Consider the following 25,532-nt stretch of genomic DNA (forward strand, 5'->3'; position numbering starts at 1 on the left):
ATTTCATATTTTCATATTGTTATCGTATTTATACTGTGTAATTGAGTTTGTGTCCTCAAAAGTGACTACACCTCATCAATGTATAGCTATTTTTAACAGAAAGGTGGGAATTTATCCTTTGTTGTAGTATGGAGAATTACTAGTTATTGTTTAAGGTCAAGGTCCTCTAAATAATTACTTTTGGGATTACGTAGATTACATTTTAGATTACATTTAGTTACAGTTAACTGTTTATAGTGGAAACCGTTGCTATGGGCAACTGTAATTCGCCCATGGGATTCACAATTGGACAGTTTTACTTGTCAGTTAGAGAAATATCATATTTTGATTCGTAAAAATCAACGTCAATTAATGTAGGTGCTATGTCATTGGTTATTTTGCATTTAAAGACACCGCCTCCTGGAATAAAGCCACGCCACGAGTTATTTCGTTTGTCTTGTGTGAGAGAGTTGCGCGAGTGGAAGTTGTAAAATAAGACAGTGATTGTTTTGTTACGGGTCTTTCCTATGTTGATTTGCTCTCTTCCCATCCACCGCAACAGACCCTGGCCTGCAAGTATTGGTGCAACAAGTTGCATAGCTTCCTGGCTTGATGATGGGAGAAGAACCTGCGACGAGGCAAGTGTACTGTTTAGTTGTGGGACAATGCTATGCTATTACCATAAACCGCTAGGTAGAACGAGCTCATCTATTCAATCCCAGTTCACTTGTTTCTAGTTTCGATATTGTTCCAACCATAGACACCATATAACACTTAAACACTGTCCGCTTGCTGTAGAAATGCCGTGCCAATAACTGGTAGGGTAGGCTAGAGTAGAACGGGAGGAAAAGGGACGGTTTTATTTTGTACAAATGAATGGCCTTGGGACATTCTGTTGTAGAGAGACAGAGATGTCTGACGCTGGCTCAGACGAGGAGTTGGAGCTTCCCGCACGGATGGAGGAGGGGAGTCACAACGGGAGTATCAGAAAGGTGAGGGATACGCAGTTGTAGTTCCAAAAACACGGTACTGTTTATTACAACACCGTTTATTACACTTCCCAAACGGAAAATTGACAGCATCTGTTATGACAGTACAATAATATTAAAATCAATACCAGATCAAATATGTACTCTTCAAAGTTATTTATTATTGACATGCATTTCCATGCAGTGTAATTACTGAATCGTTCACAGATTCATTGAGGGGTATCCTGGACCTGCATTGAGTTGCCTTATGTTGGTAAACTTTTGGTGACTTAGGTTGGGGGTCTGCTATTGCATCATGGGGGGTAGATTGGAGTAGGATACTGTCCAGTTGGGAGGTGTCATGGTACTGATGGTATGTGGCTAGGAGAGCCTAGTTACCCCATTTCACCCCCTGCTGTACCCCTGCTGTCCCCTGGCTTGGGCCTGGAGCACAGCTATGGCTGAGCTGGGGCCCTGGGTCTGGAGCACAGCTATGGTTGAGCTGGGGCCCTGGGTCTGGAGCACAGCTATGGCTGAGCTGGGGCTGGGGCCCTGGATCTGGAGCACCGCTATGACTGAGCTGGGGCTGGGGCCCTGGATCTGGAGCACCGCTATGGCTGAGCTGGGGCTGGGGCCCTGGGTCTGAAGCACCGCTATGGCTGAGCTGGGGCTGGGGCCCTGGGTCTGGAGCACAGCTATGGCTGAGCTGGGGCCCTGGGTCTGGAGCACAGCTATGGCTGAGCTGGGGTTGGGGCCCTGGGTCTGGAGCACAGCTATGGCTGAGCTGGAGGCTTGGAACTGGAGCAGGGCTTTGGCTGTGCTGGGAGGCTGGATCAGGGGACTGAAGCATGGCTATGGCTGAGCTGGGGCTGGAGGCTTGGAACTGGAGCACAGCTATGGCTAAACTGGGAGAATGGAGCAGGGGACTGAAGGCAGGCTGCTGGAGCATGGCTAGGCTAGCACCCTAATCCCTACAAGCACTCTGAGGATTACTGGGTGCACGCTCAAAAAACAAACAACTCACAGAGAGGGGGATGAAGGGAGGTGGGAGAGGGAAGGAAATGGAGAGCGGGTTGGTTTAGGGGGGGGTCCTATCGCATCTGTCCACAGAACATCAACTGTCATTTTCTGTTCATTTCCCAACGATTGTAGGCCTACATGTTGGCAAGACATGTACATGTCTTGTCCTTTATCAGCAGACTGAAGGAAGACTACAGTGGAGTCGGGTGTCTGTAACAGGTAGCCCTGGGTTTGAGACCCCAGTCCAGCTCTACTCATAGTATGGTGCAGCATCATCATCAGACACTAGTACAGTCCTGATCTAGGCTCTGATCTCCTAGCAGCAAGTGGCAATTGCTCACCCCATTACCAGTGACGATAGCTCACCCCCTCTTCCAAGCCTCATGTCTTCTAAGATGAGATCTCAGAGCCCATCTTAGCCACTTCTAGACGTGGTGGGGGGATGAAGTTAATGTTGGAGAAAAGAGCGCTGCTAACTTTTGGTGGCTGTATTTCTATCGTAGGCAGGGGTCAGGTGTAAGAGGTATTCCTAGTCTCCTCCGCTCCGTGGGCCGTGACGTCTAAGGACTTATCTCACAGCAGGTTACTGACTGAGGTCTACTGGGGCTTGGTCTCTTGGCAACCATCGCCACGGGGATCCTGTTGCCAATGTTGTAGGCTATCTGATCCTAACTATGATGGAGGAGGGTGGTCTTAACCCCTTACACGTGTAAATTGGCCTATATGGATAGGGCCAAATTTGAAATGTTTCAAACACAAGAAATATGGAGAGCATATGCATAACCATGGTAGCAATTTAATGGGAAGAGTTTGGAGATTATGGGAACATTAGATTAAAGGTGAGAACACAACAGTTCATCTGACACAAGACTGAATCCAAACATTACACTGAATTTCATGTTTATTTTACATTTACTGTACTTTTCGCTGCATTTGTTGATAACAACATCTGAAAATACTCAGGATACATTCAGTAACATAAGAAAATGATTGGAGAATTTGGGGTAAGCGGTCTAACTGGTGTTTCCAAGTGGCCGCACACCTTATCTAAAGTGTACACAGTTCCTAAGTAATTTCAATGCACTTTTATGACTCAAAGAAGTCTTCAACTATAAGGTGCTTTTTGGAGCTCTCCTAGCTGTGCCGTTGAGGAATTAGAGCGAGTGCACTTGTAGTTGTGTTTAGAACACAGACCTACATACCTGCCTTTACACAATAACTGTTGTTTTAACGCAATCCAAAAACATCCATTATAAATCGCAATCTGGGTCAGGTGGGAATAATTTGAAAGCTTGTTCTATTGCCAACATGAGTAGCTAAATGTATAAAATACTATCTTAGTACTTAGCTACTATGGCCTATTTATTGCCTTACCTCCTTACTCCATTTGCACACACTGTATATAGATTTTTCTATTGTGTTATTGACTGTACGTTTGTTTATTCCATGTGTAACTCTGTTGTGTCGCACTGCTTTGCTTTATCTTGGCCAGGTCTCAGTTGTAAATGTGAACTTATTCTCAACTGGCCTACCTGGTTAAATAAAGGTGAAATAAAATAAAAAGTGTTAGGCTTTCACAAGGCACTTCAGAGAAGCAGATTGTAATTTTGGTGCGCATAGAATAGTCGTGAGTGCGTTGTTCGCGGCAGATTTTCTTCATAATATAACAAAGCACAGGTTCACTGTGTTCAGGACAACCCAGGGTATAATGCCATGTCATCTTGTAACTGTACATCAAACATAGTAGTGATAAACGTTGACACTATATTACATTCGTTTTATGATATTGAAATGTGAAGTGCACATTTGGACTCACGGGTGTGTGGTTAGCTTGTATGACATCAAAGTGGTATTTATTATAATCCTCAATGTCTCATCTTTCAAAATGCATTGAGTCCTTGTAATTTACACTATTTCCCTCACCCGGACAACAAAAGTTGCCCAACTAGCGGTAGGGATGTGGGCAACTTCTTGTCGTGCTCAAGTTCAGACCGGCTGTCAGTCAAAACCCATACAGAGCTGTGAGGTGGAGACACTGAACTCTGACGTCATGTAGAGCACGTTACTGTACAGCCATTGCATTCCAATTTAGGCGCTTACCGGTGTTCAAATCTGCCGTTTTTAACCCGTACACAAGTGTGAAGGGTTAATCACTCATACTTAATCAGGGAGGGAAACTAACGAGGTGCTCAGATGCATGTCTAACCTGCAGCATCACAGCCTTAATACAGACCGTCCTTTATTAACCATGGTGTATGTAATATATATTTAACAGACAGAGAAACGGGAGTTTTGGAAATGTATAGTAGGAATCGGTGAAACTACATGAAACACTAAGAGAAAATGTCCTCCTTTCCCTGTACTGTGGTCCCGTGTGACTCAGTTGGTAGAGCATGGTGTTTGCAACGCCAGGGTTGTGGGTTCGATTCCCACGGTGGACCAGTACAGAGAAAAGAATGTATGAAATGTATGCATTCACTACTGTAAGTCGCTCTGGATAAGAGCGTCTGCTAAATGACTAAAATGTAAATGTATTTATTACAGGGATTTGTAATGTAATCCGCTGAACAGTCCACCAACCCCTACCTGTTCGGCTAGGAGTACTGTTTTACCTGCAGTTGGTGTTTAATAGACGCTTATTATACACACATTTATGTAAACTAGAACTACAAATAGGGCCTAGACACAAGCAAACAGACAAACATATGTGCTTTAGCATGTTATGCATCATCCACAATCTATTCCCCCCCCTCCTCCAGGGTTGTGATCCATGTTCCCAGACCCAGCGCAGTAAGCTGCAGCACCGTAGAGCTCGTATCAACCAGCAGATCAACAAAGAGATGAGGATGAGGGCTGGGGCTGAAAACCTCTTCAGGTGAGCTGGGGTGGGTGAGGAAAGGGACAGGTCATTGTACCAGTGGCCAAATACTGTCTCTGATCCTGTGTGTACACTGTCCTCCCAGGTAGCTCTGGGGCACATCCACTTCCTCCGCTGTGGTGGGAGAATGAACCCAGATCCCCACTACCTGTGGAAACATTGAGCTGTATCACATAAAACTAGCAGATGGATCTACCAAACTATTTTAGGGTGTATGGGGAACGCCTCTAAAACACACCACCTTGTTTTATGGCTCTGTGTGGTCAATCGGCAGGTTTGATTCCGTTAATTCTTTCCCCCCCTCAGTTTTAAAGTATAATTTGCCAGTTGGATGGTCTGAACTTGTACAGTTATAATACAGCTTGTTCTCATTCTGTCTCCTCTAAAGTAATTACGGTTTTATTTCAGAGAAAGGAGGAAGAAAGAGGCTGGTGGCAGGACATCAAAGCTGACCTAGGGTTTTATAGCACATCAAACCAACCTCTCAGAGCATTAGTGTCATTCTGATCCTTTCAAACAGTTCATCAAATTCATCCCACGCTTGTATATGTACTGTGTTACTGTGGAAGCCACTGAAGGACATGGTGTGTCTGAGTGGTTATGTAGAGGAGCAGAGCTATGGTACGTTGGACACTGTCTTTAACATCCACATTCATCAGAAAGGATGAGGAGCAGGAGATTGGGGAGAGGAGACATAGCACTGAATTAAAGCAGAGCAGTGTGCTTCCTTTTTCTTCAGTGGGCTGTTTAGCTGCTGAGTCAGGCTGTCATAAGATGAACAACATCAAGCTAATTGAAAGAAAACCAACCCTCCCCATGTGTCAACCCTCCCTCCCCTCACTTGTTTTTTTTTAGGTTTTGAGAAAAGCTAGCATACAGGAAATCTAGAATAAGATTAGCCTAGTCATTGAATTAGTAGAGATGTTATGCACCATGTATCCCGCCCACCAGCTTTTTATAGTTGATTCAGAGTCCTCTGAGGCTAGAACATGAATCAAATTGTCCTACTTGAGAATTTGCAGCTTGGCCCTATAGAGACGACCACTATGGCAGGGCTCTATGCTGACCTTTTTTACAAGGAGCACATGTGCGCTTAAATTGAGACATTTGGTATTTAAGCTGATGCTCCTAAATTAAAATTCCAGGTCGCACAGTAAATATTTAGGCCAATATGCGTGTTAAATGGTTGCACTTTAGGTGCCACCCCCCTAGTAGCACCCAGTCCTGTCCCTTCCTTCCCCTCTATTGAGACTGGATCACAGAGACCCCTGGCACCCCCAGTCAGCCACCAATCAACAGGCTCGTCCAGCTGCTGCACCTTTCCCTTCCCATTCCCATGCAGAGAAAGATTTTCCCAGGGAGGGCAGCTGTCTGCAGGACTCTCGGGTTCAAAGCCAGTCACGTGTGTACACACACGCTTAGTTGTCTGTGAACTGGTTTGTGGTGGTATGAGCTAGGGTGAGGAGGGGAAAGGGAGTGACCGAGACTAATGAAGGATGATTGGAGAACCTAGGAGGGGAGGGGGTATATCTCATTAGAGCTTCTGATTGGCTGATAAAGATGTCATATGTGGTGGCATGCTGGTGTAACAGGACAGTGTGTTTATATACTGTGGGCTGGTGTAACAGGACAGCGTGTTTATATACTGTGGGCTGGTGTAACAGGACAGTGTGTTTATATACTGTGGGCTGGTGTAACAGGACAGCGTGTTTATATACTGTGGGCTGGTGTAACAGGACAGCGTGTTTATATACTGTGGGCTGGTGTAACAGGACAGCGTGTTTATATACTGTGGGCTGGTGTAACAGGACAGTGTGTTTATATACTGTGGGCTGGTGTAACAGGACAGTGTGTTTATATACTGTGGGCTGGTGTAACAGGACAGTGTGTTTATATACTGTGGGCTGGTGTAACAGGACAGTGTGTTTATTTACTGTGGGCTGGTGTAACAGGACAGCGTGTTTATTTACTGTGGGCTGGTGTAACAGGACAGCGTGTTTATATACTGTGGGCTGGTGTAACAGGACAGTGTGTTTATTTACTGTGGGCTGGTGTAACAGGACAGCGTGTTTATTTACTGTGGGCTGGTGTAACAGGACAGCGTGTTTATTTACTGTGGGCTGGTGTAACAGGACAGCGTGTTTATATACTGTGGGCTGGTGTAACAGGACAGCGTGTTTATATACTGTGGGCTGGTGTAACAGGACAGTGTGTTTATATACTGTGTACTGGTGTAACAGGACAGTGTGTTTATATACTGTGGACTGGGATCTCTGTGATGTGGAGAGAAGTGTCTGTCGGATACCATGACAACGAAGTGATGCCTCTGAGTTTGAGGAACGTTCTAAAATGTTAGCGTTGTTTACATCAGATCAGCCAGTCATCCACAATAACGAAAGCTTATGTCACCAAACACACTGCTGCCTGTTGTCCATTTGACAAATGCCCATGGACAAAATGTGTTACCCTGTTTCTGTATGGTATTTTTATAAATTGTGTTAGTATGGTGTGTTTGTATAATAAAATCTGATATGAACATGTTTGTGTTGCAGAGCCACCACTAACACCAAGGTAAAGGAGACTGTGGCTCTAGAGCTGAGCTTTGTCAACTCTAACCTGCAGCTACTGAAGGAAGAGCTAGAGGAACTCAACAGCAATATGGAGGTCTACCAGACAGAGAGGTAACATGTGAACAACAAGATCTCATAGTTTCACTTAGAAATTTGACGTATGATGAACGTCTTTTTTTACGCATTAATTCCATGTGGTTACCAAGGTTAATTCCACATGGTTACAGGGTTAAAACAGAAACCAATCAAAAGGTTACATTTAGGTATTCATTCCAATTGGCTAATGGAAAATTCCACCTGAGAACTTTTGGTATTTGTTTCATTAGTCCATTTTTGACATAGTCCAAAAATGTTTTGCTGGTCAGCAATCAAGTTGTCAAGATATGTCATTTTCAAAATACAGAAATCATCCCTGTGTGATGCATTTTGCATCATATGATGTGTCATACGGGGATGATTTCTGTATTTTGAAAATGACATATCTTGACAACTTGATTGCTGACCAGCATAACATTTTGGGACACCATCAACAATGGATGAATAGTTTTTTGGTGGAGTTTTCCTTTAAGGTTAGGGCCATGGTTTGGGGAAGGCTTCACAAAACAAGGTGCTGTTTCCATGAAGTATCATCAAGTATTCTCCTGGCTTGTTAGAGCATTGTGAACTGCCATGGTGCAGTGATCAGAGTAGCATGAGTTCGCACCAGTGCTGGGCAATAATATTGCTATTTTTGTTTTGTGAGTGCCAATGAAGGCATATCTCCATTCTCAGGACCTTTTTTAAAACGTCCTAAATTGAAGTCTGTTTCTAGTGATCAGCCTGGTGTAAAAGCACACACCCTGGTGCAGGGTGCGAACACACAATGCGATGGCCTATTTGCTCTAATTATAGCCTAATGAGTGGCCTGGAATGCCAGTTGTGTGTGTGTGTGTGTGTGTGTGTGTGTGTGTGTGTGTGTGTGTGTGTGTGTGTGTGTGTGTGTGTGTGTGTGTGTGTGTGTGTGTGTGTGTGTGTGTGTGTGTGTGTGTGTGTGTGTGTGTGTGTGTGTTGGCCAGGCACAGTTCTGAGATTTCTTCCATCCTAGCTGAAGCTCAGGGTCACGAGGGGGACAAATCCTGTGATTACTGTCATTAATTACCCCATGGGGAGGGGTGGAGTTAATGCACTGTGTTGTGGTATTAGAGGAGTGAGGGGCTACTGGCCAATATAGTTACTGTAGTAATATGGCCAGGGAGGTTTTGGTTTTTCTGTGGAGGTTTGTGACAAATGTCATTTAACACGTGTTGGTCTCTCTCCTTAAGTGAAGCCATCAATGTTCCCATGATCCCACTGGGTCTGAAGGAGACCAAGGAAGTGGACCTCACTGTCCCTCTCAAGGTAAGGACGATAGGACCTTACGGCCTCCCTCAAGGTGAGGACAATGGATAATATCTCTTGCTCGTTCTCAGTACTCACTTTATTTAAAATAAAGATGTGTTTTAAAATGTATCTCTTATTTTTCGTCACTCTGTCAGGACATTATCTGTGAGCACTATGGAGAGGACAGCTCTTTGTTTGAGAAGGAGATCAAGGAGTTAATGGAGCTCAGACAGGTTAGATACCCTCAGCTTGAAATGCTAATTAACTGCTCATGCTGTTGAAGATGCTTCCACCTAGTGGATGTATGACATTGAGTATGGTTACATGCACACAATAACATGATTATAATGGATGGTCAGATTAATATAATAGTTCGATTATAACCTTTACATGCTTTGCAAGAAGAATGCTTTCCCTAATAATCCTGTTTAAATGGACACATCTGAAATCAGGCTACCTGATGACACTGATAAATGCAGAAAATCACCAATCAAAATAAAGATTTTACCACAGTGGCCATGTTATTTTTGGGAATCATATTTGATTCTGAGTTCGGACATATAAAGTTTGTATGTGAAAATTACTTCTAAGACTTCAGTTGTTCCGAACTCACGTCGCTAAAGAGGAAGGCTCTCGGCTGGTGCTAGCACATGCACAGCTGGAATGCCTATTTCTTTTTTTAAGGTGTTTACATGTCCTAATGATTTGAAAGATTGCTCAGAAAACCAGGTGTTTTAATTGACATACGTTTAATTCGATTTGGACTTTACGCAAATTAAGATAAGCAGAGTAAGGTGTTTACATGACTATTGTGTAATCTGACTACTGCCATAATCATTTTAATATCCAATTATTACTGTGCATGTAAATGTACTCAGTGACTATTGGCTGACTGGTTGATCCTCAGTGGCTGTAAATATCCATGTTATATGTATGTTGTTATTCCATGTTGTGTTAATGTGCATATTAATTGTGTGTTTGTTGTCAACAGGCCATGCGTACCCCCAGTCGTAATGAAGCAGGTTTGGAGCTTCTGATGGAGTATTATAACCAGCTGTACTACCTGGACCAGAGGTTCTTCCCCTCACACAGAACACTAGGAGTCCACTTCCACTGGTACACACCCAAACCAGACGTGCGCATACACACACACACTGCAACCCACCACATACATGCATGCACGCACACACACCCTCACAGGTCTCTTACTCCTCTCTCTCATGTCTCATCCTCTGTTTCTCTCCCTTCTCTCAATTCAAAGGGCTTTATTGGCATTGGAAACCTATGTTAACATTGCCAAAGCAAGTGAAATGGATAATAAACAAAACAGTGAAATAAACAGTGAACATTACTCACAAACATTCCAAAGGAATAGACATTTTAAATGTCATATTATGTGTGTATATATACAGTGTTATAATGATGTACAAAAGGGAAAATAAATACACAGAAATATGGGTTGTATTTACAGTGGTGTCTGTTCTTCACTGGATTCCCTTTTCTTGTGGCAACAGGTCACATCTTGCTGCTGTGTTGGCATGCTGTGGTATTTCACCCAATGTATATGGAGTTTATCAAAATTGGGTTTGTTTTTGAATTCTTTGTGGGTCTGTGTGATCTGTAGGGAATATGTCTCTAAAATGGTCATACATTTGGCAGGAGGTTAGGAAGTGCAGCTCAGTTTCCACCTCATTTTGTGGGCAGTGTGCACATAGGCGGTCTTCTCTTGAGAGCCAGGTCTGCCTACGGCGGCCTTTCGCAATAGCAAGGCTATGCTCACTGAGTCTGTACATAGTCAAAGCTTTCCTTACGTTTGGGTCAGTCAGTGGTCAGGTATTCTGACACTGTGTACTCTCTGTTTAGGACCAAATAACATTCTCATTTGCTCTGTTTTTTTGTTAATTACTTGACACATTGGAAAGAATTATCTTTTTGTTTTCTCATGATTTGGTTGGGTTTAATTATGTTGCTGTCCTGGGGCTCTGTGGGGTCTGTTTGTGAGCAGAGCCAGCTTGGTCATCTCCAGGTTCATCTCGCTGTAGGTGATGGCTTTGTTATGGAAGGTTTGGGAATCTTTTCCTTTTAGGTGGTTGTAGAGTTTAACGGCTCTTCTCTGAATTTTGATAATTGGCTGGTATCGGCCTAATTCTGCTCTGCAAGCATTATTTGGTGTTTTAATTTGTACACTGAGGATATTTGTGCATAGCCTCAATTTGGTGTTTGTCCCTTTTTTTTCTCTCTTTTTTGTTGTTGTTGTGAATTCTTGGTTGGTGAGCGGACCCCAGACCTCATAACCATAAAGGACAATAGGTTCTATAACCGATTCAATTCTTCTTTTTTTTCCAGATCTTATTTGGTATGTTGAATTTTATGTTACTTTAGATGGTGTAGAAGGCCCTTCTTGCCTTGTCTCTCAGATCGTTCACAGCTTTGCGGAAGTTCCCTGGGGCGTTGATGTTTAGGCCGAGGTATGTATAGTGTTTTGTTGGCTCTAGTTTGTATTTGTGGTCCTCGCAACTGCACCTTTTTTGGAACAACCATTATTTTTGTCTTACTGCGATTTACTGCCAGGGCCCAGGTCTGACAGAATCTGTGCAGAAGATCTAGGTGCTGCTGTAGGCCCTCCTTGGTTGGGGGCAGAAGCACCAGATCATCAGACATTTGACTTCAGATTCTAGCCGGATGCTGCAGACTGTTCTAGAGCCCTCGCCAATTTGTTGAAATATGTTGAAGCGGGTGGGGCTCAAGCTGCATCCCTGTCTCACCCCATGGCCATGTGCAAAGAAATGTATGTTTTTTGCTAATTTTAACCACACTTGTTTGTATACATGGATTTTTTTGTATGTTGGAATGTTTTTCCCCAACACCGCTTTCCATCAATTTTGTATAGCCGACCCTCATGCCAAATGGAGTAAAGCTTTTTGTTTAAATCAACAAAGCATGGGGTGACTTTGTCTTTGTTTTGGTTTGTTTGACAATTAGGGTGTGCAGGGTGACTATGTTGGAGGGTTTGTATTTTGTGCTGTAGTTCATTCAGTGTAATTGCCATAACCACTGGATTCTCCAGTCTTTAATAGTTGATATTCAAAGATTTGTGTTTGATCGTGTGTATGTTTTTGCTGTGTTCTTTGTTATAGAGCCAAAAAGATTAGAGAAGTGGTTTATCCATACCATATTTATCCATCTCTGTTTTGGATGGATAACTCAATGTTGTTTAGTGTGTTCCAATCTTCCCAGAAGTGGTTTAGATTCTTCAATTACATTGAGCTGATTTCTGATGTATTGTTACATCTCTTTCCGTAGTGTATTTCCATATTGTTTGTGATTCACCATAGTGAAGTTGCAGGCTCAGGTTTTCTGGGTCTCTGTATTTGGTTGGATAGGTTTCTCAATTTCTTTCTTAGGTTTTTGCATTCTTCATCAAAATGTGTCATTGTTGTCAATTTTTAGGTTGTCCGCTTGACATTTAGATTTGATGGGGAAGCTGAGAGGTCAAATATACTGTTTAGGTTTTCTACTGCCAAGTTAAACACCTTCACTATTTCAGTGGAATGTTTTGTCCAGGAAGTTGTCTGAAAGGGATTGAATTTGTTCATTTCCGCACTATTTTCCTTCCATCTATAGCATTTCTTAATATTATTCAGTTTCTTTTGGCTTTGATGCCTCATGATTATTGCTCTGTTCAAGTAGACTTATCTGATGAGGTGTCAGTGGGCTGTGGGAACGTTCTGAGACTCAACTGCCCCTCCCTCGCTCTCACACCTGCCCATCCCCCGCTCTGTGTCTAGGTATGACTCTCTGACAGGTGTGCCGTCGTGCCAGCGTGCGTTGGCGTTTGAGAAGGGCAGTGTGCTGTTCAACGTGGGGGCTCTCTACACACAGATAGGAGCCAGACAGGACCGCTCTGCTACAGCTGGCATAGACCGGGCTATAGACGCCTTCCAGAGAGCTGCAGGTAACCACACATTCTTACACTCACATTAACATGGCATGTGATGTGCGCGTGCACACACACACACACACACCTTCTGGTTGCGCTTTGCTTTTCCTCTGTCATTACTGTGTTTCAACATACTGGTAAAAGCTGTTTGTGTGTGTGTGTGTCCAGGTGCATTTAACTACCTGAAGGAGAACTTCTCCAACGCTCCCAGTCTGGATATGAGTGGCCCGTCACTATGCATGCTGGTCCGCCTGATGATTGCCCAGGTGCAGGAGTGTGTGTTCGAAAGAGTCACACTCACAACTCAGGACACGCACTTCATCACCCAGCTACAAGTGGCAAAGGAGGCCGCACGGGTGAGGGGACGTGTGTGTGTGTCAAACATGTTATACTCACTGGTGCACAATACCTTCATCCAGTGCCCTTGTTTAAGACTTCTCTTACGTTCTCCTGACTTTCTCTCTTTCTCAAAATTACATTTCAAAGAGTTTTATTGGCATGGGAAACATATGTTTTACATTGCTGAAGGAAATGGAATAAACAAGGGAAACGGTCAACATTACACAAGTTTTAAAAGTATATAGACATTTCAAATGTTATATTATTGGCTATGTACAGTGTTGTAACAATGTGCAAGTAGTTGAAGTATGAAAGGGAAAATAAATAACTAGATGAATATAGGTTGTATTTACAATGTTTGTGCTCCACTGGCTGCCCTTTTCTCATGGCAATGGGACACAAATCTTGCTGTTGTGACGGCACACTGCGGTATTTCGCCTAACTGATATTGGAGTTTATCAATGTTTAATTTGTTTTCACATTCTTTGTGTCTGAGCTGTGGGAAATATGTGTTTTCTAATGTGGTCATACATTTTTTGTCTGGCGGTTAGGAAGTAACTCAGTTTCCACTTCATTTTGTGGGCACATAGGCAAACCTGGCTCTCGAGATGACACGCTTTGGCGGCCTCTCTCAATAGCCTTCTATGCTGAGTCTGTACATAGTCAAGGATTTTCTTAATTTAAGGTCAGTCACAGTGGTCAGGTATTCTACCACTGTGTACTCTGTTTAAGCCCAAATAGCATTCCTGTTTTTTTTATTCTTTCCAGTGTGTCAAATAGTTATCTTTTTGCTTTCTTATAATTTGGTTTTGTCTAAATGTGTTTCTGTCCTGGGGCTCACCTGTCTGAGGGGACTCTTCTCTAGGTTCATCTCTCTGTAGGTGAGGGATTTGTGTTGGAATGTGTGGGCATCGCTTCCTTTTAGGTGGTTATAGAATTAAACAGCTCTTTTCTGGATGTTGATAACTAGTGGGTATAGTCCTAGTTCTGCTATACCTTCAATGTCAGGGCCCAAGTCTGACAGTCTGTGCAGAAGATCTAGGTGCTGCTGTAGGCCCTCCTTGGCTGAGGACAGAAGCACCAGATAATCTGCAAACGGTAGACATTAGATTTCAGTAGGGTGGGCCCGGGTTCAGCAGACTGTTCTAGTGCCCTCGCCAATGTATTAATATATACAGTTGAAGTCGGAAGTTTACATACACTTAGGTTGGAGTCATTTAAAACTCGTTTTTCAACCACTCCACAAATTTCTTATTAACAAACTATAGTTTTGGCAAGTCATTTAGGACCTCTACTTTGTGCATGACACAAGTCATTTTTCCAACAATTGTTTACAGACAGATTATTTCACTTATAATTCACTATCACAATTCCAGTGGGTCAGAAGTTTACATGCACTCAGTTGACTGTGCCTTTTAAACAGCTTGGAAAATTCCAGAAAATTATGTCATGTTTTAGGAGCTTCTGATAGGCTAATTGACATCATTTGAGTCAATTGGAGGTGTACCTGTGAATATATTTCAAGGCCTACCTTCAAACTCAGTGCCTCCTTTCTTGACATCATGGGAAAATCAAAAGAAATCAGCCAAGACCTCAGGGGGAAAAAAGATTTGTAGACCTCCACCAGTCTGGTTCATCCTTGGGAGCAATTTCCAATTGCCTGAAGGTACCACGTTCATCTGTACAAACAATAGTACAATAAACACCATGGGACCACGCAGCTGTCATACCGCTCAGGAAGGAGATGCGTTCTGTCTCCTAGAGATGAATGTACTTTGGTGCAAAAAGTGCAAATCAATCCCAGAACAACAGCAAAGGACCTTGTGAAGATGCTGGAGGAAACAGGTACAAAAGTATCTATATCCACAGTATATCCACAGGTTATGTCCTATATCGACATAACCTGAAACCTCAGCAAGGAAGAAGCCACTGCTCCAAAACCACCATAAAACAGCTAGACTACGGTTTGCAACTGCACATGGGGACAAAGATCATACTTTGAGAAATGTCCTCTGGTCTGAGGAAACAAAAATAGAAATGTTTGGCCATAATGACCATTATGTTTGGAGGAAAAAGGGGGAGGCTTGCAAGCCGAAGAACACCATCCCAACCTTAAAGCACGGGGGTGGCAGCATCATGTTGTGGGGCTGCTTTGCTGCAGAAATGACTGGTGCACTTCACAAAATAGATGGCATCATGAGGTAGGAAAATTATGTGGATATATTGAAGCAACATCTCAAGACATCAGTCAGGAAGTTAAAGCTTGGTCACAAATGGGTCTTCCAAATGTACAATGACCCCAAGCATACTTCCAAAGTTGTGGCAAAGTCAAGGTATTGGAGTGCCCATCACAAAGCCCTGACCTCAATCCCAAAGAAAATGTGTGGGTAGAACAGAGTGTGCGAGCAAGGAGGCCTACAAACCTGACTCAGTTACATCAGCTCTGTCAGGAGGAATGGGCCAAAATTCACTCAACTTATTGTGGGAAGCTTGTGGAAGGCTGCCTGACACGTTTGACCCAAGTTAAACAGTTTAAAGGCAATGCTACCAAATACTAATTGAGTGCATGTAAACTTCTGACCCACTGGGAATGTGATGAAGGAAATAAAAGCTGAAATAAATAATTCTCTCCTATTATTGTGACATTTCACATTCTTAAAATAGTGGTGATCCTAACTGACCTAAGCAAGGAATTTTTACTAGGATTAAATGTCAGGAATTGTGAAATGGAGTTTAAATGTATTTGGCTAAGGAGTATGTAAACTTCAGATTTCAACTGTAGGAGCCGCACACTTGAGTAAATATGGATCCAGATTGTCAGCGCCTAACGATTTCTTACGATTCATAGCAGATCGTGCAGGTAAGACCTCTTCTATTACTTTTTGGAAATTAAAAACGGGCTTACTGTTTTCCACATCAGGTGAAGGCCGAGGGGCTGAAACAATAGACCGGTCAGGATCATGTTGGCCATTCTTCTTTTAAAAAGAAAACCAGCAGAAATAAAGTGCTTATTAAAAACATCACAACTTTCAGTTCGGTCACTGATCCCAGATTCCGACGTAATTTGCTTTGGCAGGGACGTTGAATTTCCTCGTTTTAAGTGAGTTAACCTCTCTAGGACATGTGGGACGCTAGCGTCCCACCCCGCCAACAGCCAGTGACATAGCAGAGAGCCGAATTCAAAACAACAACAAATCTCATAATTCAAATTCCTCACACATACAAGTATTATACACCATTTAAGATGATCTTCTCGTTAATCCAACCACAGTGTCCGATTTCAAAAAGGCTTTACGGCGAAAGCATAGCATTATTATTATGATTATGTTAGGACAGCACCTAGACAAGAAAAACCACACAGCCATTTTCCAAGCAAGGAGAGGCGTCACAAAAACCAGAAATACAGCTAAAATGAATCACTAACCTTTGATCTTCATCAGATGGCACTCATAGGACTTCATGTTACACAATAGATGTATGTTTTGCTCAATAAAGTTCATATTTATATCCAAAAACCCCATTTTACATTGGCCTGTAATGTTCAGAAATGTTTTGCCTCCAAAACTCCCGGTGAATGAGCACATCAATTTACAGAAATACTCATAAACTTTGATAAAAGATATGTGTTATGCACAGAATTATAGAAACTTCTCCTTAATGCAACCGCTGTGTCAGATTGAAAAAAAAAAAAGCTTTATGGCGAAAGCAAACTTTGCAATAATCTGAGTACAGCGCTCAGACATCAAAACAAGCCTTACAGATAACCGCCACAGAAGTCAGAAATAACATTATAAATATTCACTTACCTTTGATGAGCTTCATCAGAATGCACTCCCAGGAGTCCCAGTTCCACAATAAATGTTTATTTTGTTCGATAAAGTTCATCTTTATGTCCAAATACCTCCATTTTGTTTGCATGTTTAGTCCAGCACTCCAAATTCACTAAGCGCGCGAGTTTAGTCCAGACAAAGTCAAAATAGTTCCATTACAGTTCGTAGAAACATGTCAAACGATGTATAGAATCAATCTTTAGGATGTTTTTATCATAAATCTGCAATAATATTCCAACTGGACAATTCCATTGTCTTTAGAATTGAAAGGAAAGGCAGCTCGCTCTCACAGCTGTGCGCATGTTTGAGCTCATGCCAATTTTCCAGACACATGACTGAATCAGCTCTTATTCTCTTCCCATTCACAGTAGAAACCTGAAACACGGTTCTAAAGACTGACATCTAGTGGAAGCCTTAGAAGGTGCAATATGACCCCACAGACACTATACTGGATAGGCAATCACTTGAAAAACTACAAACCTCAGATTTCCCACTTCCTGGTTGGATTCTTTTCTCAGGTTTTTGCCTGCCATATGAGTTCTGTTATACTCACAGACATCATTCAAACAGTTTTAGAAACTTCAGTGTTTTCTATCCAAATCTACTAATTATATGCATATTCTAGCTTTTGTACCTGAGTAGCAGGCATTTTACTTTGGGCATGTTTTTCATCCAAGCTACTCAATACTGCCCCCCTTTCCTAAAGTTAACGGTTTTCCATAATTTAGAGGGATCACCAGCAGACTAAGAAAATACCAAGATTTTTGCCTTTTTTATTCCTCAATTGCATAAAAAGCAGCCAATCAGCTGTTTCAGCAGTTTTCCTCGCCAAGGCCCATGCTTGATTCTTTTGCAGGAAAAGGATTTTCAAATCAGAGGAGAACCAAGGATTAGTTCGTTTTTAAGTCGCTTTAACGGACTGTGTTTATCAGCCATGGAGGTAAAAATGTACAAAAAGAAAACGCTAAAACTGGGTCCATTATGCAGTTTATGGATAAAAGCTCTGAGAAATAAAGGTCATGGATAAAGGCTTGCTCTGAGAAATAAAGGTCATGGAGAAAGGCTTGCTCGGAGAACTGTTTATAGTTTTTCTTTAGAATTATACAGTTCGTTACAAATGTCTTTAATTTAAGTGACGCTGGCATCAGCCAGTCCAGATTGAGATATCCGACAATCAATAATTCAGAGTTTGCATAATTAGACATTAACTCGGACAATTTGCATAGAGCAGATACCGGCGCTGAGGATGGGCGATAAACTCCCGCTAGCGTTAATAGTCCATTATGACCAAGGACCACATTTAGAACTAAGCAATCATACTGTCTCGTAACAGAAGTCGAAGTGGACACCGTGACATCTAGGTTGCATTTAACATGGATGGCAATACCTCTACCCACTCTGCCTGCTCTGTAGATATTGTACCCAGCTAACAGAATGCTTTTCCAACAGTCTTGAAGGTGTTTCCACATATGCTGAGCACTTATTGGCAGCTTTTCCTTCACTCTGCGGTCCAACTCATCCCAAACCATCTCTATTGGGTTGAGGTCAGGTGACTGTGGAGGCCAGGTCATCTGCCTCCTTGGTCACTCTCCTTGGTCAAATAGCCCTTACACAGCCTGGAGGTGTGTTGGATCATTGTGTTGTTGAAAAACAAATGATAGTCCTGCTGAGCGCAAACCAGATTAGATGGTGTATCGCTGCAGAATGCTGTGGTATACATGCTGGTTAAGTGTGCCTTGAATTCTAAACAAATCAGACTGTGTCAGCAGCAAAGCACCATCACACCTCCACCATGCTTCATGGTGGGAACCACATATGCGGAGATCATCCATTCACCTACTCTGCGTCTCACAAAGACATGGCGGTTGGATCCAAAAATCTCACTCATCAGACCAAAGGACAGATTTCCACCGGTCTAATGTCGGCAGATTGCCTAGTGGTTAGAGCGTTGGGCCAGTAACTGAAAGATTGCTAGATCGAATCCCCGAGCTGACAAGGTAAAAATCTGTCGTTCTGCCCTTGAACAAGGCAGTTAACCCACTGTTCCTAGGCCGTCATTGTAAATAAGAATTTGTTCTTAACTGACTTGCCTAGTTAAAAAGATAAATTAAATGCTTGTGTTTCTTGGCCCAAGCAAGTCTCTTCATATTGGTGTTCTTCAGTAGTGGTTTCTTTGCAGCAATTTGACCACGAAGGCCTGACTCACACAGTCTCCTCTGAACAGTTGATGTTGAGATGTGTCTGTTACTTAAACTCTGAAGCATTTAATTGGGCTGGTAACGCTAATGAACTTATCCTCTGCAGCAGAGGTAACTCTGGGTCTTCCTTTCCTGTGGCGGTCTTCATGAGAGCCAGTTTCATCATAGCGCTTGATGGTTTTATCGACTGCACTTGAAGAAACTTTCAAAGTTCTTGAAATGTTCCGTATTGACTGACCTAGCTTCATGTCTTAAAGTAATGATGGACTGTCATTTCTCTTTGCTTATTTGAACTGTTCTTGCCATAATATGGACTTGGTGTTTTACCAAATAGGGCTATCTTCTGTATACAACCCCTACCTTGTCACAAACCAACTGATTGGCTCAAACGCATTAAGAAGGAAAGAAATTCCACAAATTCACTTTTAACAAGGCACACATGTTAATTGAAATGCATTCCAGGTGACTACCTCATGATCCTGATTGAGAGATTGCCAAGAGTATGCAAAGCTGTCAAGGCAAAGGGTGGCTACTTTGAAGAATCTCAAATATAAAATATATTTTGATTGAACACTTTTTTTTTTTTTTGGTTACTACATGATTCCATATGTGTTATTTCATAGTTGTGATGTCTTCACTATTATTCTACAATGTATACAATTAAAAAAATGAAGGAAAATAATCCTTGAATGAGTAGTTTTCAACTTTTGACTGAAAAAAAAAAAAAAAAAGAATATGGGGGATTGGAAGTGATGCAGACAATTACATTGATGGAAGCTACAATCTCTGCAATATTAAAGCTGATCTACCCCCTAAAAAATGTATGGAATAGCCAATTAGAATATACAGACTACAAATTCTATCATTTCGTTTAGTATTCCATAAACACCAGTCCTTTTTGGGTTGGAGGGTTTGTATTTTGTCCTGTAGCTCATCCAATGTAATTGGGGAATCCAGTGGGTTGTGGTAGTCTTTAATAACAGATTCTACATTTTGTAAATAATCACGTATATGTTTTGGGTTCTTTGTTAAACCACTTCAACCTTATCGGCCATTTATCTCCATTTTAGATAGCTCTTCGTGTTTGTTTAGTGTTCCAATCTTCCCAGAAGTATTTTGATTCTATGGATTCTTCAATCACAATGATGTTTTCTTATGTGCTGTTCCTTTTTTTTCTAAGTCTATTTCTGTGTTTTAGTGTTTCACCATAGTGAAGGCGTAAGCTGACGTTGTGGTTCTGTGTTTTTTGTTGGATCGGTTTCTCAATTACTTTCTTAGGTTTTCACATTCTTCAACAAACCATTTCTCATTGTTCGTTGTGTTAGGTTTTCTGACGGAATTAAAGTGTGATATGTTAGCTGATAGGTCAAATATTGTTCAGGCTTCCAACTGCTAAGTTTACACCTTCTTCCCTATTGCAGAAAAACATTTTGTCTAGGAGGGATAAGATTTGTTGTTGGCCAATAATTTTTTGGTAGGTTTCTACACGGCCTTCTTTCCATCTGTAGCATTTCTTATTAGTATGCAGTTTGTTCTGCTTCGATGCCTCATGGTTGATTTATTGCTCTGTTCAAGTAGATTGTGATTTTGCTGTGGTGTCAGTGGGCTGACTGAACGCTCTGAAAGACTCTGGGTTGAGGCTGATGATAAAGTAATCTACAGTACTACAGCCAAGAGATGAGCTATAGGTGTACCTACCATAGGAGTCTCCTCTAAGCCTACAATTGACTATGTACATACCCAGCGTGCAACAGAGCTGCAGGAGTTATCTGTTTTTGTTGGTCATGTTGTAAAATGTTCCTGTTTTGACTAATTTAATAGTGTGTTAGGTCTGCTCTATACCAAGTTAGCATACCCACTGAGTCTCTTCCCTGTTTCACACCTGGTAGTTTGGTGGATGGGACTACCAGCTCTCTGTAACCTAGAGGGCAACCAGTGGGTCCATCTCTTCTATACCATGTTTCTTGTCGGATGACGATGTCTGTATTTCAAATGTCTTTGCAGTCCAGGTTCCTGCTCTTTAGGCCAAAGGCAGATGACCTCAGTCCATGGCAATTCCAGGCTTTGTGTTCTATAAAGTATCCAATGTCAGTCATGTGGTTTTGCTTCAGACCAGTAAGTGTGAGCAGAGCCTGCTGAGCATCTCTCTTTCATCTCTCTCTTAATCTCTCTCTAGGTATCTGATGTGTATAGCTTGGTACTCCAGACCATGTCTCAGACCCTTGTGAAGGACTATGTCCCATTCTCCTGGGCCTCCATGGTTCAAGTGAAAGCAGAACACTTTAGAGCCCTCTCCCACTACAATGCTGCTGTCGCTCTCTGTGACCACACCCGTAAGTACCTGTGTGTATCTGTTAAGGATGATGCTTTAGGAGAACGTGTGTGTGTGTGTCAGTTGGTGCGAGCATGACGTGTGTGTGTGTGTGTGTGTGTGTGTGTGTGTGTGTGTGTGTGTGTGTGTGTGTGTGTGTGTGTGTGTGTGTGTGTGTGTGTGTGTATGTATGTGGTGGATTTTTTTCCCCCCTGCACATACATAAAATGGATGCAGTCATTGTACTGTAAGTCACTTTGGATAAAAGTGTCTGTCATGTTCTGTAGAGTCCATTGAGGAAGGGGGTGACGAAGAGTCAGCGAAGGCTCTCTTCCAGTTCCATGTCAGTACTCCTGCTGGACCCCCACTCAGCCAGGTGCTCAGAGACCCTGAGGACAGACGCAAACTGGGTGAGTACACACACACACAAAGATATTTGATTTTTCTGCATGGTCATTGTGAGTGCCTACTAAAGGTGTGTGTGTGTGTGTGTGTGTGTGTGTGTGTGTGTGTGTGTGTGTGTGTGTGTGTGTGTGTGTGTGTGTGTGTGTGTGTGTGTGTGTGTGTGTGTGTGTGTGTGTGTGTGTGCTCATGCTGTAGGGAAGGCCCACCTGCGTTGTGCAGTGATCAGACATGAGGAGGCTATGAGAGTACATGGTCTATGTAAGATCCTGAGGAAGATGGATATTCTACAGGAGGTGCTCTCTTTCGTGTACAAACGCTCCCTGGACAAATACTCTGAGATGGACCGAGAGGACGACTTTGAAGAGACTGCAGAGGCCCCCGAGATACACTGTGAGTGAGGGAAGGAGTGTGGTTTTTGTGAGTCAGTGAGTGAGAGGTCTGTGTATTAGAGCTACTGAACATACAACATAGTAGTAAGTGATTGTTGTCCCTCAGCTCAAACCCAGCACAAACCAGACATCACAGCACCCAACTTCTCCACTGTCCCAGTCACTGACATCTTCCAAAGGCTGGTAAGAGAGGGAGACAAAACATTTTCTTTGTCATCATTAAAATCATAAGGTTTTGAAGTTGATGATGGTATCCCTGTCTCTGTGTGTGTGCGCTGCAGGGACCCCTGTCAGTGTTCTGTGCGAGGGCACGCTGGGGGCCGGTGCGTGTGGTGAGTCTCCAGCGAGGGGATGGGGGTCTGGGGCTGACTCTTAGAGGAGACTCTCCTGTCCTTGTGGCTGGAGTGGTGCCGGGGGGATGTGCCCAGGTGAGATGGAAGCACCCTGTCTCATCTTAACCCTCTGATTTCGTATGTCCTAAGATTCTCCAATGGAAATTGTACAGTTTTTCATGCAGCAATGAAATATACTGTGTGTTTTCTCAGGAGGCAGGTTTGAGGGAGGGGGACTATATAGTGGCGGTGGATGGAGAGGACTTTAAGTGGGCTAAACATGGAGAGGTGGTCCACATCCTGAAGAGCTGCAGCGACAGAGGAGTACAACTCAGCATCATCACACTGCACACACACGACACACAGGTAGGGGTGGTTGTGTCTTTATGCTTGGATGCGTGCGTGTGTGTTACATCTCATTAGTGTGTGTGTGTGTTACATCTCATTAGTGTGTGTGTGTGTGTGTGTGTGTGTTACATCTCATTAGTGTGTGTGTTACATCTCATTAGTGTGTGTGTGTGTGTGTGTGTTACATCTCATTAGTGTGTGTGTGTGTGTGTTACATCTCATTAGTGTGTGTCAGGGCTTTACAGCCCAACCATTTTATTTGCATATGTGCCTAAATCTTTGGCTTGTGTGACCTTGTTATTTAGGAGCACCAGTACGCCTAGAAAGATGAACGATTTAATATTTCAAATATTTGTCATCGTGCGCCTACATCACTTTGTGTGCACCTGCAATTTTCAACTTAGGGGCACGTTCCCTTGTAAAAGATAAAGTGTGTGTGTTACAAGGGAACGTGCCCCTAAGTTGAAAAATGCAGGTGCACACAAAGTGATGTAGGCGCACGATGACAAATATTTGAAATATTAAATCGTTCATCTTTCTAGGCGTACTGGTGCTCCTAAATAACAATTCCAGGTCACACAAGCCAAAGATTTAGGCGCATATGCAAATAAAATGGTTGGGCTGTAAAGCCCTGACACACACTAATGAGATGTAACACACACACATTAATGAGATGTAACACACACACATTAATGAGATGTAACACACACACATTAATGAGATGTAACACACACACACACACACACACGAGATGTAAAAGATAGTGTGTGTTACATCTCATTAATGTGTGTGTGTGTTCAGGTGGATAGGAGGCAAGTGATGCTCTCCCCCAGCGGAGACGAAGCGAATGCTCGGCAACGGACCATGGGCAGGGCTAAGGGGCAGAGCACCGCCCCCTTACTCAACTGGAACAGGAAGAAGAATGGGGGAGGAGGCAGAGCCACCAAGAGACTGGGCAGCACCTTCAGTCTGCCGTTTGGAAACCTTCGGGACAGTGAGTCCATGTACTGAGGGCACAGCAGACATGTTAGTCTATTCCAAACAGTGCACTACCAGCCAAAAGTAGTGCACTAGGGAATAGGGTGCCATTTCAGACTGTGCCATAGATAGATAGACAAACCACTCAGGGAATGACAGGTGGACATGTTACAATACAAGGGTGTGTTGTAAATGACTGGATATTGAATGTGTTATAGCATCAAAGCAAGGAGAGGAAGAGGAGGATCGTAGGAAAAGAGGATGCTTGGTCCAGATTACAGCAGTTTCATCTGCAGAGAAACCGTTTTAGAAAGCAGGTGACTGCATGTATCTGTCGCTGAGGGAGTTGAGACCATGTAAATGACGTCCCAAAATAGGCTACATGTTGGGGCCCAGTGTTATTGTAGCTTACTATTTTACAGATGGAAGAAGACTCAATGTCAAACTACAGCCGCTGATCCAAAGACCACATGTCTTAATCAGTGAAAATATAGGTGTATAAACACTAATCGCCTTTTGTAGAGAATAATAATGTTTTGTATACTTTCAATGCATTCTTTTCTGCAAAAGCTGGGTAAATGCTCCCGTAAAAAAAAAGGTGCACAAACAGCTTTTACGTTTTTGGTGTTTACCCTCCACTACACCACTGGTCTTAATGTTAAACATGTTTTACTGTATCCCAGAGTCCTGCTGTTCCACTCCAGTTCTAACCAGGTCGCTCAACTCAACAGTAAAAACAAGGACATCCATTCAGGACCTGAGTTTAGCCCTCACTTCCTCAAGTTAGAGCATTATGCAGCTTGTTGAAGCAGAGAATGTATAGCTGTAGCCATGGCACTGCATTCCATTCTCCTACCAGTGTTCTAGAGTGGTTGATGTAAAGTCCTTTGTTTCTGTTTGATAGTTGAGTACAAATGACTACCTACAAAGTACTTCAATGGTTATACACTGAGTGGACAAAACATTACAGACACCTGCTTTTTCCATGAGACTGACCAGGTGAATCCAGGTGAAAGTTATGATCACCTGTTAAATCCACTTCAATCAGTGTAGATGAGCGGCGGAGACGGGTTAAAGAAGGACTTTTAAGCCTTGAGACAATTGACATGGATTGTGTTTGTGTGCCATTTCAGAGGGTGAATGGGCAAGACAAAAGGTTTAAGTGCCTTTGAACGGGGTATGGTAGTAGGTACCAGGCACACCGGTTTGAGTGTGTCAAGAACCACTATGGCTGCTGGGTTTTTCACGCTCAACAGTTTCCTGTGTGTATCAAGAATGGTCCACCACCCAAACGACATCCAGCCAACGTGACACTACTGTGGGAAGCATTGGAGTCAACAGGCCAGCATCCAGCCACACTTTCAACACCTTGTAGAGTCCATGCCCCAACGAATTGAGGCTATTCTGAGGGCAAAAGGGGGTGCAACTCAATATTAGGAATGCGTTCCTAATGTTTTGTTCACTCAGTGTACGTGTATTAGTGTTTCTACTGATGTTTTGTACTACATTCTTATGCACTGTGACTTCATAGGTGCAGAAAAACGAATATGGTGTAATTGCAGACCACAATTTGGGGTCTTAATATGGGTGTTCCCTGCTATCAGGAAATGCACATTGATACCTGCCATTGGTCAGTTCCGGTGTTATGAGACTGATGGTTTCTCGACACCTGATTTGTTTACATAGCA

The 25,532-nt window shown here is 42.8% G+C and overlaps 1 protein-coding gene across 1 annotated transcript; it reads left to right on the top strand.

Annotated features, from left to right (window-relative positions):
* Positions 1-321: 321 nt before the first annotated feature.
* On the top strand, positions 322-24,905 carry rhpn1 (rhophilin, Rho GTPase binding protein 1). Its single transcript, XM_014123290.2, has 16 exons — positions 322-617; positions 881-971; positions 4,727-4,842; positions 7,398-7,526; positions 8,717-8,792; positions 8,930-9,007; positions 9,766-9,890; positions 12,563-12,729; positions 12,883-13,070; positions 21,258-21,414; positions 21,680-21,802; positions 21,993-22,187; positions 22,293-22,369; positions 22,468-22,614; positions 22,732-22,884; positions 23,668-24,905. The coding sequence occupies exons 1-16, from the start codon at positions 592-594 to the stop codon at positions 23,875-23,877; spliced, it is 2,058 nt and encodes a 685-aa protein (XP_013978765.1). The 5' UTR covers positions 322-591; the 3' UTR covers positions 23,878-24,905.
* Positions 24,906-25,532: the final 627 nt, after the last annotated feature.

This window comes from Salmo salar, chromosome ssa10 (assembly GCF_905237065.1).
Source record: "Salmo salar chromosome ssa10, Ssal_v3.1, whole genome shotgun sequence".
Taxonomy (NCBI): domain Eukaryota; kingdom Metazoa; phylum Chordata; class Actinopteri; order Salmoniformes; family Salmonidae; genus Salmo; species Salmo salar.

Excerpts from the sequence above, each read along its gene's own strand:
- rhpn1 (XM_014123290.2), top strand. The coding sequence starts at position 592 with ATGATGGGAGAAGAACCTGCGACGAG. Across the intron at positions 22,370-22,467 it reads CTGACATCTTCCAAAGGCTG|GGACCCCTGTCAGTGTTCTG; the intron begins GTAAGAGAGGGA and ends TGTGCGCTGCAG. Across the intron at positions 22,885-23,667 it reads TGCACACACACGACACACAG|GTGGATAGGAGGCAAGTGAT; the intron begins GTAGGGGTGGTT and ends GTGTGTGTTCAG.